General features: G+C 35.8%; 1 protein-coding gene across 1 annotated transcript in view; it reads right to left on the bottom strand.

The window, feature by feature from the left end:
- Positions 1 to 16,375, bottom strand: part of Wdr24 (WD repeat domain 24) — a 351,891-nt gene that overhangs the window by 50,325 nt on the left and 285,191 nt on the right. The window contains exon 10 of the mRNA XM_090393912.1: positions 6,078 to 6,180. Coding sequence (XP_090250038.1) covers positions 6,078 to 6,180 — 103 coding nt within the window. The remainder of the gene's footprint in view (positions 1 to 6,077; positions 6,181 to 16,375) is intronic.

The following is a 16,375-nucleotide window of genomic DNA, read 5'->3' on the forward strand; positions in this document are numbered from 1 at the left end:
TAAAGATATGCATAAGTTTACATGGAAGGAGGACACCAAAAATAACAAAAGTCTCATTGACTACGTCATTATTGACTGTAATATCAATATGCTGGTTCAGAATACAAGAGTGTACATAGGATTTGAAATTGGAAGTGACCATACTTAGTATTAAGCAGGATAAGAATGGATATCACATCGAAAAGAACAGCATGTAAGGAAGTTTTAAAAAGAATTAAAGTTGAGCAGTTTTTGCAGGTGATTCAAGACCTGACTATATAAACATTATCGAAGAAAAAATGAAACAAATTGAAAACAAGAACCAAACCTTGGTGTCTTAGTGGCAAACTCTGAAGAAGACATTGATTGATTCAGCTAGGGAAGTATATGGTGAAGTCATCTCCAAGGATAGCAAAATAAGAACACCATGATTGACATAAGAAGTTAAAGAGCAGTTCTGGTAAAGATAAAAGCAGCCAAATGTTCCTAGCAAATAAGTCGGAAGATGCCCTAAAGCTAATCTACATGTAAAGGTAGCTACACAAAAGTCATGGGAAGACTTGTGCACGATATGGCATTGGATGACCGGTGAGTCAAAGTGCGTGAAATTGCTCGGCATCTCAAAAGAACATGTAGGATATATTTTGCATGAAGAATTACAAATGAAAAAGCTTTGCGCAAGATGGATGCCATGCGTGCTCATAGCAGATCAAAAATGCACTCGCATGAAAAATCTCTGAACGGTGCTTGGAGCATTTTAACAAAATCTGCTGCATCAATTTATTACTATGGATGAGACTTGGATTAACCATTACAAACCAGAATCCAAACAGCAGACAGAAGCCGGTTGTTCAATGCCAAAGAAGATCAAGTCAGTTCCATCAGCTGGAAAGATCATGGCATTGCTGTTTTGGGATGATAAAGGCATTTTTTTATTAATTATCTTGAAAAGGGTAAAAGAATAACCAGGGAATATCATTCTGATCTTTTAACCAGACTAGACAAAAAAAATCGTGAGAAAAGACCCGGTTTGCAGAAAAATATCATCTTTCATCAGGACAATGCACCTGCCCGAAAAGGTTTTGGCAATGGGAAAATTAAGGGATCTGCACTATGAATTGTTGGAACATCCACCCTATTCCCCAGATTTGGCTCCATCTGACTTCTACCTCTTCCCAAAACTAAAACTGGTTAGTGTTTTTCTTCGAATCAAGAGGTGATTGCAGCTGAAGAGGGATGTTTTGCAGATCATACCAAGAACCACTACAGGGACAGGATAATTGCGCTGGAGCATCTCTCTGGAATAAATGGGAAAATTAAGGGATCTGCACTATGAATCTCCAGAGAGCATCTCTCTGGAGCGCTGGAATAAATGTATTAGTCTTAAGGGAGATTATATTGAAAAATAAAAATGATTTTGAAATTATAAATTCGTTTTTTCATTGTTAGGCCGAGAACTTTCCAGATCACCCACATACATAATCTATATTTAAATTGTAAGTCAGCAGTTAGAATTGAAGGAAATACCGGAAGATAATTTGATATAAAATCAGGGGTAAGACAAAGATGCACATTACCTCCTTTCTTATTCATCATCTACAGAGTCCGTCAAAAAAAATGTATACACACTTCAGCAACAGAAAAACCTGTATAAAATTTGTAATACTAAATTTATACAGACATCAAGGGATTACAAATTACCTTTGACTTCTACAATTACATGTGCTCAAAGTGGTTCCATTAGAGTCCAGACAGCTATTATTACAGCGAACTACTGCTTGTGCAACACTGGCCACAGTGTCCAGTGGGATTGCTGCACATGCCATTTAAATTTCTTCCCGAAGAGCCACCAGTGTAGCTGGTTTTTCTAAGATACACTACATCCTTTGGAGTCCCCCATGTGTAGAAGTCCAAGGGTGTTAAATCAGGAGAACTTGGGGGGGGGGGGGCTCAATTGCACCTAAATTTGCAAACTCTCATCGAGGTAAGCAATCATGTCTCGGTGGTAGTGTGCCATCTTTTTGGAAGAGAAATTGATCATTCTGTTAGATCCTGAATGGAGAACTTTTGAAAGGAAATTATTCATTCAGGATTTAACATCTAAATCTAACAACTTAAGGAGATACCTGCACTCCAGCAGAAAATAAAGAAATTTTTTTGCTATATGTGAGAATATATATTCCTTATATGTAATTTACTGAGATTTATTGCTGTCTAACTGGAAATCAAAATAGAGAATTTGTATAAGAATATTGAATTTTGTATAAGAAAATTATTAGTTATTAATAATTATTAGTTTCATTAAGGTATCTAGTATGCTGTAAATCACTAGACAAGTTGTAAGTAGCAGCCCAAAGGTCGCATGCGAGCCATACAAGTTGAGCGTAGGGCCAGAGGCAATGGCATACACAGAAGGTGACATTAGCATGCTTTCCACGAAAACAGCACTCCAAGAGCAAAAGGAGAGTAAAGGATCAACTTGTGGGCATGAACGAAGAGGGTCATGCAGAAAATATGCAGCGGAAAAGCATGCGCATGCAGTGGGAATATAAGGCAATGTGCACCATTTTACAGGACTTTTTTCTGGCTTTCCTTCCTGTGGATCCTTTGACTGGTGGTTCGAGAGAGCTGTGCATTGGTGCAGCGATGTCAGACAGCGGGCCTTTTCCTGGAGATGCTTGAGAGATTCCACACAGAGCTAATCGTGACTTATTGGCCTCTGCAGAATTGAGCCCTCACTGAATATCCCATCAGAAGAAACAGAGAAAGTTTCTTTAGACGCGGTAAGAGACCCGTGCATGTCTGGCAGCAGTTCAAGGACTTAGCCCCATCGCCAGGTGAAGAGACAGCCTAATCAGAAGGTAACCAAACCCTATAGTGGAAGCGACCTGATATCCGGAAAAGAGTCGGTAAAGTAGAGAATTTTATTGTAATTTTATTGTAATAAAGAAAATCGTGTGTAATAGAAGAATGTGGACAATTTACTAGAGAACTTTAGTGAGAATTATTATTTGGAGTAGCTAGCTTCCGTTAAACAAAATTGTCTGGAAGTGATTACATATGTGAGTGTGACTGAATTTGATAAGTGAGGCTGATATTGCAGAAAGCATTTAATTGAATGTCATCAGAATGTATATTGTCTAACTAATGAGTAACTTGTGGAAAAGGATTATAGTTTATGTAGTAATGTGTTTCATTTACATTATCCAGTTTTGTTTAGGATTTTCCTGAACTAACTTAGCATGAATTTATTTGTATGAATTTGAGATCATTGAATATATGATACATCACAGTTGTAAATGTCTTGAAATCCCAATAAACGTGTTTTATTACTTATACCTGAGTTATGCCTGATTATGAGATCAAATTACCACTTATAAAATCGAACCTAGGCAGGAGGGAATAGAAAGTGTTTAGAGATAGATTACAGGTCACGACTGCTAACTGAAATCTATATGATCATAACAAAGTGTTTATTAATGTGCATATGCCTAAAATTCTAGGAAAGTCTCCCTGAGTAAAAGTCCCTTCTATTATAGGATACGGGCTGGTGCAGCTTTAAAATATAAATTTGCCAGTATCCGAAAAGGAGACAAACCATAGATAGAAATTTTTTAGGTCCGAATATAGAATAGATAATAGTAATTATAGAGATAATAAAGGTTAGAAAATAGGAGAAAGCAACGACGTAACAGTTCCAATAAAGTGCATGAATGGCAGGCAAAATGGACGTGCATAGCATGTCTAGGTACACTTGACCAGTAAGAGTACCTTCAAAGAAGAATGGCCCTATTAAACCCCTAGATGACAAACCACACGAGTAAATTGACTGCCGCATCCACATGAACACCTGGATTTTCTCGAGCCCAGTTAACACAATTATGCCGATTCACTGTTCCATTAAGCTTAAATTGTGCTTCATCATACCAAACCATCTTCCTCACAAACTCCTCATTCTCATCTACCATGTGTTTAAACCACTCACAATACTGCATTCTTCAACCAGGATCATCTTCATTCATTGCATGTAATAATCTTGGGATGTAAACTTTCCATTTAGCTGCTTTAAGAATGTGTCTTATGCTTACACTGCTAACTCCTGTCTCATGTGCATATTGTGTGGTAGACTTCTGTGGCGAGTGTGTAAACTGTTTCAACACCATAGTCAAGAAGCAGGACTTGTTGCTGTGCAAGCCCTTCCGGATCTTCTCTTGTGCATATCACACACACTCACGCCTCCATTGTCATTGAACTTCAACAATATTCTAAAATTTGAAATAAAACTTTAAAACGGTATTGAGTTCCTTGAACGACAATCATGCCTCGCCATTTTGTTTGACTGTCCTACCAGTCATGTGTTGATGCTAGCATTCATTTAAGTAATGACATCTTTTGAGAGAACATCATACTACACATTGCTACCATAATTCAATCCAATGTTGACAAAAGTTCATAGATGACATCTGTCAAAGTGTGTATACATTTTTTGATGGACTCTGTATATGGATCACATTATGAAAGAAAGTGGCATCAAGCCTGATATTAGAAATGAAGATCAAACTTAGCTCTTTACTTTATGCAAATGATGTACTCCTAAACACATCTAATGAAAGTCTCCAGGATTCTCCAACTAAATTGAATAACAGCTGTAAGAAATTTGGCATGAAAATAAGCAATAAAAAGACCAAAACTGTGAAAACAGGCAGGAGCATAGAAAACTTCAGCTGCATTCTGAATGGGGATCCTATTGAACAAGTAAAATATTTCAGCTATTTGGGCACAGTTTTTAGTGAAGATGGAAGGTTAAATCTGGAAACAGACAACAGAATACCAAATAAGCCAAAACACCAAATAAGCAGTATACAAGACAATGTTTAATCCAATTTTAAGTTATGGATCTTAAAGTTGGGTTAGAAATAAAGCACTTTATCAAAGATTAGAGATCACATGTATGAGAGTTATGAGAAAAATCAGGGAGTAAACAGAATGGCATCAATGGCAGAATCATATTAAAAATGAAGACATTAGGAAGGAACTTGACATTGTTAGCATCCAAGAATGTGTCAGCAGAGCTAATCTCAGGAGGTATTGCCATTTAAATAGAATGGGCGAAGAAAGGTTAGCAAAACAGGATGCCAAGATGGCAGGAAAGAGACTAAGATGAAGGTTTAGGTGGATTGATTCAGTCACAAGTGGCTTAGAAGCACAAAATGTTAGATATGACATTATTGGAGTTCTCAAAAGTAATAGACTGATCTGGAGGAAAATTATTGATAGGATATTAATAATAATGCAAACTTAATCATCTAGTACTGTCATAGTAACCCAAACATCCCTTGGGGGTTCACATTAGGAAATTATTGATGATGATAATACACTTGCCTATAAGAGATTACAAAAATGGCAAAGCTTACAACACATCAATGCTTGGTGTGAGCATGCAGTCAAATGATGTGTTTTCTTTAACAAATGGAAGTCATATTCCTTGGAAACAGCACAAAGGATCTCTCCCTCTAGTGTTGCCTATCTTTCTGAAACCAAGTGACTACACCTGTGCACAGCAGTGTGGAGGTAATTGTTTCAAGTCCAGAAATGCACTGTAGTGTCTATTTACTAATGACAAGTATTAGGAATAAGTAAGAAAAAAGATTATTGCCTTGATAACATTCATATGATTCCAAGGTTGTTTGGGGATGAACTGCAGAGATGGTGAAGAGATACAGAAAATTTGCTTCAGCAGTGAGTATCCTGGGAAATGGAGACATGCGAGTAGTATTCCCATTATGTATATGATATGCACAGACTATAGCCTTCTACATAAAAAGTAATTACCTGATTCAACACTATTTTGCCAAACATTCATGTACTTCTCTAAACCTTACTTACACACATTCTGGCAACCACCTATGGCAAATACTTCATGCATAAACTTTCATCTGCTTATGCTTGAGTAAAGGATTAAAAACAAGAATATTATAATTTCTTGTCTAATATAATGTAATTCTAACCGAGCAGGAAAGCTACAAAATTGGAGAAAAAAAATTACCAATACATTAGCCATCCTACAACAATTGACAGTTATCATTACAAATACTTACCAACATAAGAACTAAGCCAATGCTCTTGTGATAATTCATCTATATATCCTTTTAATCTATCACCTAATATTAGCATTACAGATACTGATGTCTGTACATCTCCCTACAATGAAAAAAAAAAAAAAAAGCATTTCCAAGCCAGAAGTGACTTTTTTTTCCTCCCTTTTTTAAATAAAACATCATTTAAATAAAAATAAATGAATATACGTTGAGTTTTAAAAGATTGGGCAAAGAGGTGCAAGGAAAATTAAATTAATATGGAACAGAAACCTCATTCAATCAAAACAAGATCAAATTGGTCACAAATTATTTTTTTTAATGGTAGTTTTGTTTTTCTGTGTTTGTGTTTCTTTTAAAAAATTAAGACATATCCTTTGCTTTTTAACATTTAATTTTTGTCTTAAATTATCCTCCAGTTTTTATGCACATTTCATGTTGCATTAAATTTTAATTCAGTTTAAAGTAAAAATTAAAAAGTAAATTAAAAGTTGAATTTATTTTCAAATTTAATGAAATTACAAATGCACATCAATCAGTAGTAGTGCCTTAAAGATAAAAAGTATTAAGATGTGAAATATCTGAAGACTTAATTCGACCACAACACATACCAAATGGTGAACTACAACTCCACAAAACGCATCAAAAAGAATTAATCAAATCCATGATCATGTGGCCAGAAGAAACACCCGAAAAACTAATACCTCACATTATGCCTGCGCTCCTGGAATTTATGACCTGCCGAAAATACACAAAACAAACACACCACTACGTCCAATAGTTGAAGAAATCAACAGACCTAATTACCAGTTAGCCAAGAAATTAGCAGCCACCCTCAAGGAGTTGGCAGGTCATTCCCCCTCCTACATAAAAAATAGACAAAATTTTATAAACTAAAATTAAAAACATCACACTCAACAACCAAGATTTATTAGTCAGCATTGACATAACTTCCCTTTTCATCCCTATCAATGATACCATTATTCTGCTACAGAACATATTTTCGCCCGACATCACGGCCCTCTTTGCCCACGTACTCTCCTCTGGCTATTTCGTGTAGCAAAACAATTTTTACCTACAAAAAAGAAAGTATGGCCATGGGCTCAACACTCCCCCCCCCCCCACACACACACACCAAATAGCTAACTAACTTTTACATGAAAGACTTTGAGCAACAAGCTCTAGATTCAGCCGGCCTAAAGCCGAAAGTTTGCCTCAGATACATCAATGATATTTTCACTATTTCATCCCACGGCTGCAAAACATTAAATACATTCCTTAGACCTGAACAAACAACATAAATGTATCCAATTCACCATTGAAATCGAAAATCACAACACTCCTCCTATTCTAGACACGCTCGTCATGCGTCTTCCCTCAGGCTGTCTCTCCTTCTTTGTCTACCGCAATCCGACACACACACACACACACATGAGCCAATACATACACAAAAATTCATACCACCACCCAACACAAAAACTTCAAAGGAACAAGCTCTAAACCAAGAATTCGAAATCATTAACCATACATTTGTAAAAAATGGCTACAATAAAAAAAATTTCACAAGATTCTTCATAAAAATACCACTAAAAACAAAAAAAAAAAAGATTACAAGAATGGCATAGCCATACCCTATGTTAGAGGCATTTAAGAAAAAACAGACAGAACACTACATAAATCCAACATCAAGACTACCTTCAAACCCCCGACAAAATTAAAAATTTACTCAGTTCTTCCAAAGATCCTCTTCTATACCTGGCCCACCCAGGGGTTTACAAAATCCAACGTATATGTAACCTGCATTACATAGGGGAAACAAGAAGCACGATCCTAATTAGAAAAGAAGAACATGAACGACACATTAAATACCTCCATTATGGTAAAACAAACCTATCAGACCACGCACTCCAAACATACCATAGAATTGACTGAAAAGACACCAAGTCCTACACACCAAAACCTGGTTTGAGAGAAAATTCAAAGAAGCCTGTGAAATGCTAAAACACTATTCAAACCTGAACAAAAATGATGGATTAATCATTCCAAGAATGTGGAAGACCTATCTGCAAAGGCAACCGGAACAAGCCCAGAAGAAAATCTCAATACGATAAGCAGATAAGGGGATGCCAATTTCTTATACTGATATAAAAAACTGGAATCCCTTTTCTGCTCCACCAAAGACTAGCCACTTCCCCTAGACCTACATGGATTATACCAGGTCCCTTGCAGCTATACTGTCCTACTATGGCCAAACAGGCAGGACAGCTAATATCAGGATATCCGAACACAAAGACTACATCTAGTTTCATCAATATAGCCATTCTGGGCTTAGATATATTTTTTAGAGCAACATTAAATATATTGCTCTAAAAAAACTTCCCAAATCTCAACAAATTTGGGGGCATGAGACTGTCCCAAATTTGAGAAGCTTGCATCATGACAACAGCAGCCCAACAGCCAAGACAACCCAATTTAGCCTACTAGTGGGCATCTTTAGGACTCTAGGAACAACGTTAGTTACTCTCTTTGGCCACATTTGCTCGTTGTTAGTACCTGTGTGCATTTATCATAGTTTTATGCTCCCATGAAGATGGCAACGTAATATTGCTGAAATATAGGAAGTATTGATTAAAGTTTTCTTTTAATTAATATTTAGTATACATTGTAATTTACCGAAATAATTTAATAGTCATAGTAAAGTGCAGTGACATGCAGCTTGTATCTAATACATATATATTTTCCTGATGATGACCTAAATACAGAGGTCGAAACGTCGAATGTTACTTTCCTAATATTAAGTAAAGTAATTATTTTAAAACGTGTGTTGTGTCTCCATAAATTCTTAACTATGAATCTGAAGACTTAGTTTAGGCTTCTGATATTACACATATAACAGTCTCTTATTATAGCCTGTGTAGTTCAGTGGATATGGCATTTTCACACCACAGCGCTTGACCGCACGAAGGAAAACTTTGTTTTGAATCTAGTTAATAACTAGAGGAAATTTTTCTAAGCCTTTTTTCCAACCGGTTCCCAAGTTAGTCGATCTCTGGCACGGGCAAGTAGGTTTTCTCTCCCTGAAACTCAAGTTTTTCATCCAGTAAACTCAAGAAAATTGACCGTAGAACCCACACTATTTTTAGACAGTAAATATATTGTGTTAGGGACCACAAGATGGTGCCACTTGTTGGGCCATCTCTCTCTTCACTGTGTGCCACTTAAAAAGTGATAGCCTTGGGCTAGCTGTCTCAGATTGGGTACTAGTGGAGCATGAACTGCCCACTCAGTCTCCAAAATTTAAATAGGGCTAAAATGGCCTTGCCTACTCCCTATACGGGAATAAAAGGGGTTAGCTGATTTTTTTTTTTTTGATTAATTTTAGTCTCTTATTTCCTGGCAAAAAAGATTTTATTAAAAATAATGATAATAAATTGGGTAGGGAATTTAGGTACACTGCTTTGGACACCAAATATGGTACATAATTTTTCAGATGACTTCAAGCCCATAGTCTACAGTGATTTAGTAGATGGCATTAGTGTAGATCAGTGGTTCTTAACCGGTGTTCCCTGGAACACTGCGAACTGGTTACAAGTGTTCTGCCGGTGAAAGATGTCACATGACACAGTTCTCAGTGTAATTGGCTACTCTGACCCTAACAGCTGAAGACTGCTATGCACTTTGATTTCTAAACCAATAGAATATTGTTTATAGGTCATGTGTTTGCAGGATATATTATATGTAAGCACTGTTTTTTTTGCACAGAAAATCCCTAGTTTGAAAAACACTACCAGCAATATTAAAACCTGTACTTGACCAAGTTGTAAATATGGTAAATTACATCAAGTCAAGAGACCTTTAAAAGCCTTTTTAAAAAACTTTGCATATCTATGGAAGCCAAGTACGAACCTTTTTGCACACTGAAATAAGATGGTTATCCAGGAGTAAAGTACTATTCCGAATTTTAGAACTTAAGAATGAATTATTGGCCTTTTTTCAAAATAAAGATACTTTTGTAAATGTCTTCAAAATGATATTTGTTGTGCTAAAATGACATTTTAGCCGATATTTTTAATTACTTAAATAGCATTAATACAAGTATCCAAGGGAAAATATTTTAACATCCATTAGCAAATTGTCAGCTTTTCAGAAAAAAGTATCTATTTGGAAAAACCGCATATATATAAAAAAAATAAATAATAAAAAAAAAAGGTAGATATTGTTTCCTTCACTCCATAATAAAAATGTGAGGGAATTATTTCCATTATAACAGAACATTTAACAATATTGGAAGAAAAGATTTCAAGTTAATTTCCTTCTTTAAATACACACAATTATGGCTGGATACGAAACCCATTTGGCATAGTTAATACTTCGAGTTGTGAATTTTTGTTACAAGAAGAACAATTAGTTACTTTGTCAATGGATTGTACTCTAAAAATGAAATTCTCGGAAATAACTCTTGAGGATTTTTGTCTGAGCCGAATATCCAGCTCTCTCCACAAGGGCACTTAAAATTTTGTTACAGTTTTCTACATCATATTTGTGTGAGCTCAGTTTCTCAATATTAACCAATATAAAAACTAAAAGGCGTGAAAAACTTCCTAATATAGACAAAGAGATGAGGGAAGCTATGTTACACATTAGAACTGATATTGCAGAAATTTTCAAAAGCCGACAAGCTCAAGTATTGCATTAAAATAAGTTCCATTTTTATAAAAGGCAAGTCCTTGCATATTTTTATTGTTAGTTTTATGACCCTAATGCTTTTGGTGTTCCCCATATTTTTCTTATAATCAAAAGTGTTCCGTGACCTCGAAAAGGTTAAGAACCACTGGTGTAGATGACGATGGTAGTGGCAGATTGTTGTAGTTTGTGGATTACATGGTAGACATAGAGAGTTGTAGAGTAGATGCCTTCCCTTGATGAGTCTTAGGACTCCTTGGAGATGTCACGAAAAATGATAATAATAAATAATAATAAACATTTCAAGCAAGTTATAATGACTTAGAACAACAAATTGCAAACTTTAATGATATTGGAAACCAGACAGATAACAGATTAATTCTTCATCATCATCAATTTCTGATATGTATCCCCAAGGGCTGTTCAGGTTACAATGATTACTATGACAGCACTAATAATGATGTAAACTTAATGATTACATGATTAAGTTTACATTATTATTAACCTCTATCCACAATTTTCCTCCAAATCAGTCAATTACTTATGAGAACTCCAATATCGTCAATATCTAACATTTCATTCTTCTAAGACACTTCTGACTGAATCAATCCACCTAAATCTTCCTCTAGGTCTATTTCCTGCCATTTTGGCATCAAATACCTGTTTTGCTATTCTTTCCCTTACCCATTCTATTTAAGTGGCCTGACCTAACCTTAGATTAACTCTGCTGACACATTCTTGGATGCTAACAATGTTCTCTCCTAATGTCTTCATGTTTAATATGATTCTGCTATTGATGCCATCTGTTCAGTCCAGTAATTTTTCTCAGAACTCTCATATCTGTGGTCTCTAAATTTTGATCAAGTGCTTTATTTTTAACCTGACTCTGCTAATTTAGTGTTTTGGCTAATTTCTCTCTTATTCCATATAAATTTATTCAACTAGCTCTCCACCATACCAGATTTACTCATTCTGTTGTCTATTTCCAAATTTAATTTGCCATCTTCACAAAATCCACCCGTCTAATCATTGGACATCATCAGATGCTGAATGGTCACTCAGATGCTCAGTGATATGCCACACCAATCCTTGCCAGGAACTTTACCCTCTATTACTGTTCTGAGACTCCTTCTTCTATCCCTTCAATGTGTCCAAAATATTTCAATTTTCTTCTGTCAATATCCTTAAGGAACCTTAAAACTCTACTGATCCTTTCTGAAAAGATCTCTGATCTTAACAAAAAAATGATCTAAATAGCTAAAACATTTCACTTGTTTTATAGGCTCTACAATGACAATGCAGCTACACTTGTTCCTGCCTATTTTCCTAATTTTGGTCTTTTTACTGTGATTCTCATGCCAAATTTGTTACAGCTATTATTCGATTTGGTTAGAGAATCTCATAGACTTGCACTGGATGTGTTTAGGAGTACATCATCATCTACATAAAGAGATAATAAAGATAAAGTTTGATATCTCTAATTCTAATATCAGGCTTAATGCCACTATTTTTCATAATATGACCTATATAGATGATTGTTGTTTGTTGTGTTGTTTAAGAGATACTTATATGCCATAAGAGGTTTCTTCAATTAACATGAAAAACACAAGAGATACGTAACACTATTTATTTAAGGCCATATATTTCAGCCTGAATATTACAGGACATCATCAGTGGTGACAAGAATTAATTATAAAGTAGAACACGACAATGGATTGATTTGAAAAAGTAAGTTATGTTATACATGAAACGATGCTTTGGTATAACTAAGGAAATATTGCCATATTGATAATTCATTGGCTCTTAAAAAAATTATTGATGTGTGATTAAAATAAAACTTTCCCATATCTTAGATAGAGAGAGGCAGTTGTTTCAATTTAAGTTCAGAAGTAAACAGCTAAATAAAGCCTCGGTGCTTTCTTTGAACAAGTGTGTTCAGACCATAGGATGTTCTGGTCTGTATCTATTCCATGCTGAGCCAAGCCACATTTTTCAGATTTACTGTTGCTAATGTAAGACCGGTATTCTCTTTTCCACAGAGCATCCAGTCTGTTCAAAGTAAGAATGATGACAGTCACAAGGAACTTGGTATACACCAGGGAGAGCTAGAGGAGACCATTTATTTTTTGAAGATGGAAACCATGCTGATAATTTGTTGAAACCATGCTGATAATTCTGGAAATGGATTCTAAAAATGAGATGCTAGAAATGTAAGGAATTGAAACTCAACGTACTGTTCCTTTGTTATTTGAGCTAGGATTATAGGAATTAAAAAGCTCTTATATGATCCTTTCTGGTTATTATATGTATAAAAATGTTATTGCAACATGCTCATACTATTTGTTTTACACCTCAACTAATCCAGCAGGAACTCTTAAGCATCAAATAATGTATGAATCTCAATGGCTCCTCAGAAAGGACCACGCAACAGCTTTTTAATTCCTATAATCCTAGCTCAAATAACAAAGGGACAGTGTGTCAAGTTCCAATTACTTACATTTCTGGCATCTCTGACCCATTTCCAGAATTCTTAAAAACAATTTAGTGGCTACTTTTCTTCCTATCAATAAATTATCAGCATGGTTTCCATCTTCAAAAGATAAATGGTCTCCTCTAGCTCTCCCTGGTGTCTACTAAGTTCCTTGCGACTGTCATAGTTCTTACATTGGATAAACCGGATGCTCTGTGAAAAAGAGAATACCAGTGTTACATTAGCAACAGTGAATCTGAAAAATCTGGCTTGACACAGCACAGAATAGATACAGACCACAATATCCTATGGTCTGAAACATGCTTACTTCATCGGTGTCAGTATAAATTTAAACACTTGTTCAAAGAAAGCACTGAGGCTTTACTTCAATATCTGAACTTAAATTGGAACAACTGCCCTTCCCCCCACCCCTCTATCTATCTATCTAAGATATGGGAAAGTCTTATTCTAATCACACATCAATTTTTTTAAGAGCTAATGAATTATCAATATTGCAATATTTCATCACTTATATCAGCACATTGTTTTACGTATAACATCAGGCAGCTCATACTTTTTCAAATCAATTCAATGTTTGTGTTCTACTTTGTAATTAACTATTGTCACCACTGATAATGGCCTGTAATATTCAGGCTGAAATAAATAGTATTACTTATTCCTTGTGTTTTTTTCTTTTTTTGTGTGTTAATTGAAAATGTAATTGTTTTGAAGAACCTTTCTTTTAATAATCAAAGATCCTTGTGATATTCTCATGATTTCTCAACTATTTGTTGTAAAGTGAAAATGTGATCCTAACAGCCTCTATTTGGTCTGAATCCAGCTTGTTCTCCAAATATCTTTCAACAACTTTTCATGCATGCTTGCATAAATCTAAAATGGAATTCATAGTAGAGAAATTTCATTGTAATTCTCACATTCAGCTTTATTCCCCCTTTTTTTTTATAGATGGGAACTATGTGAGCTTTACACCAATCATCTGAAATTTGACCTTCTGACCAGGTCCTCTGAATTATTTAGTATAGTCACTGAAAACTTTTATACCTCCATGTCCAGATTAATTCTTAATAATAATAATAATAATAATTATTATTATTATTATACATGCACCTCCATGGAGCCTTTAGACACATCGAAGTAGGCCCTAAAGATTATACCAAGCACTATTCAATATTTGCATAATACTATCATATTTTGATTTGAACACATTCACAGTCAAGGAACCCACAACAGACTCTACCAAACTATTCCACTCATTCACCATTCTCCAAGCAAAAAATCTAGTCCTGACACCCCTACTAACTACACTTTTGCTCAGTTTCCAAGTATGGCCTCTCACATCACTATGCCTATTCAAAAAAATTTCCTCTATATTAATCTTGTAAAACCCCTTCAATAATTTGTATGTCTCAAATGTCACCCTTTATATCACCCCCTTTTCCAGCTATCAACCATTTTCAGTAACCCACAAATCATAAACCTATCCTCATAAGAGTTACCAAGTTCCTAAAAGAGGTATAATAACATGCTTATCTCTGCTCACCAGGGCATTCTTCTGTAACCAAGTAATCCGATGAACTGTTTTAGCAACTTTTGCAATATGCCTTCTAAACTTCAACTCCCTATCCAACAATACCCCCCAAATCCCTGGCTTTTTCCTGAAATATAGTTTCATCAATATGTTACGTAGATGGTAATCTTTATTATTATTATTATTATTATTAAATATGCCTTCTAAACTTCAACTCCCTATCCACCAACACCAGCAAATCCCTGGCTTTTTCCTGAAGTATAGTTCCATCAATATGTTACATAGATGGTAATCTTTTTTATTATTGTTATTATTCAGGCCTCCATGGAGTCAAGACACTCATCATGGGAGGTCCTTCTTAGAAAACACAAAGCCTATCATACCACTCCTTGAACTCATTGACCATTCTTGCTCTCACCATTCTCTCAGGCAATGTATTCCACAGTTCAACCACCCTCCACACAAAGAAACCACTCCTCACCCCTCTTGCTCACAGTTTCCTTTCGTAGCTTCCAAGGATGGCCCCTTGTCAATGCTCCTTCCCGCTGTTCCACCAAGCAAAAGAACTCTCTAACGTCCACCCTGTAACTGCCTCTCAACAGTTTAAAAGTCTCAATCATATCTTCTCTCCTTCTTCTATCCACCAAACTCTACAGTCCACATTCCCTCAGCCGATCCTCATAATTAACATTGTATAGTCCTGAAACCATCTTTGTTACCCGCCTCCGTACCCTTTCCACAGTTAATTTATCCCCTTCAAATCCTGGGGACCAAATTCGAGAACAATAGTCTAAGTGTGATCTGATCATGGTCTTATACAATGGAATGATAACTCTTTTATCTGTGCAGGTCAGCGTCCTTCTCAGTATTGCAGCAATCCTCTGGATTACCTTCACCACCTTTGCAATATGCTCCCTGAATTTCAGCTTTCTATCAATCATCACCCCAAGATTTCTTGTCTCCCCTACTTCCTCCAGTACAGCTTCTCCAATCGAGTATGCAGCCTCCCATCGATGGATCCCAAACTTCAAGACTTTACGTTTTGCTGCATTAAACCGACACTCCCATTCATTTGCCTATCTGTCTAGTTTATTCAAATCCTCCTGCAGGGCTGCCAACACATCTGCACTACTACTGATAACCCTTCCCAGGTTCACATCATACGCAAAGAACTGAATATCCCCATGCAATCCATTAACAATTTCATTGATATAAATATTGAACAATACACATCCCAGTACTGAGCCCTGTGGAACCCCTCTTGTAGCCTTCTGCTTCCTTGATAATGCCCCACCATACACAATTCTCTAATACCTATCAGACAGCCAATCTTAAATCCATTTGACTAACCCAACATTTAAACCCATGTGCTGCAACTTAAATATCAGCTTATCATGTGGCACATTGTCAAATGCCTCTGCAAAATCCAAAAAAAATGGCAGTATATGCCTTTCCTTCATCAACTGTTCTTATCAATTTATTATAAAAAGCAATCATATTACTAAAGCATGAGCACCCCTTAACAAATCCATGTTGATTCTCACAGATAACATCACCCTCATTTGCCCAACGCTGTATATAGTCCCTCAGTAATTTCTC

Source organism: Typopeltis vanoorti, chromosome 6 (genome assembly GCF_054136105.1).
Source record: "Typopeltis vanoorti isolate ZY-2024b chromosome 6, IOZ_Tvanoo_1.0, whole genome shotgun sequence".
Taxonomy (NCBI): Eukaryota; Metazoa; Arthropoda; class Arachnida; order Uropygi; family Thelyphonidae; genus Typopeltis; species Typopeltis vanoorti.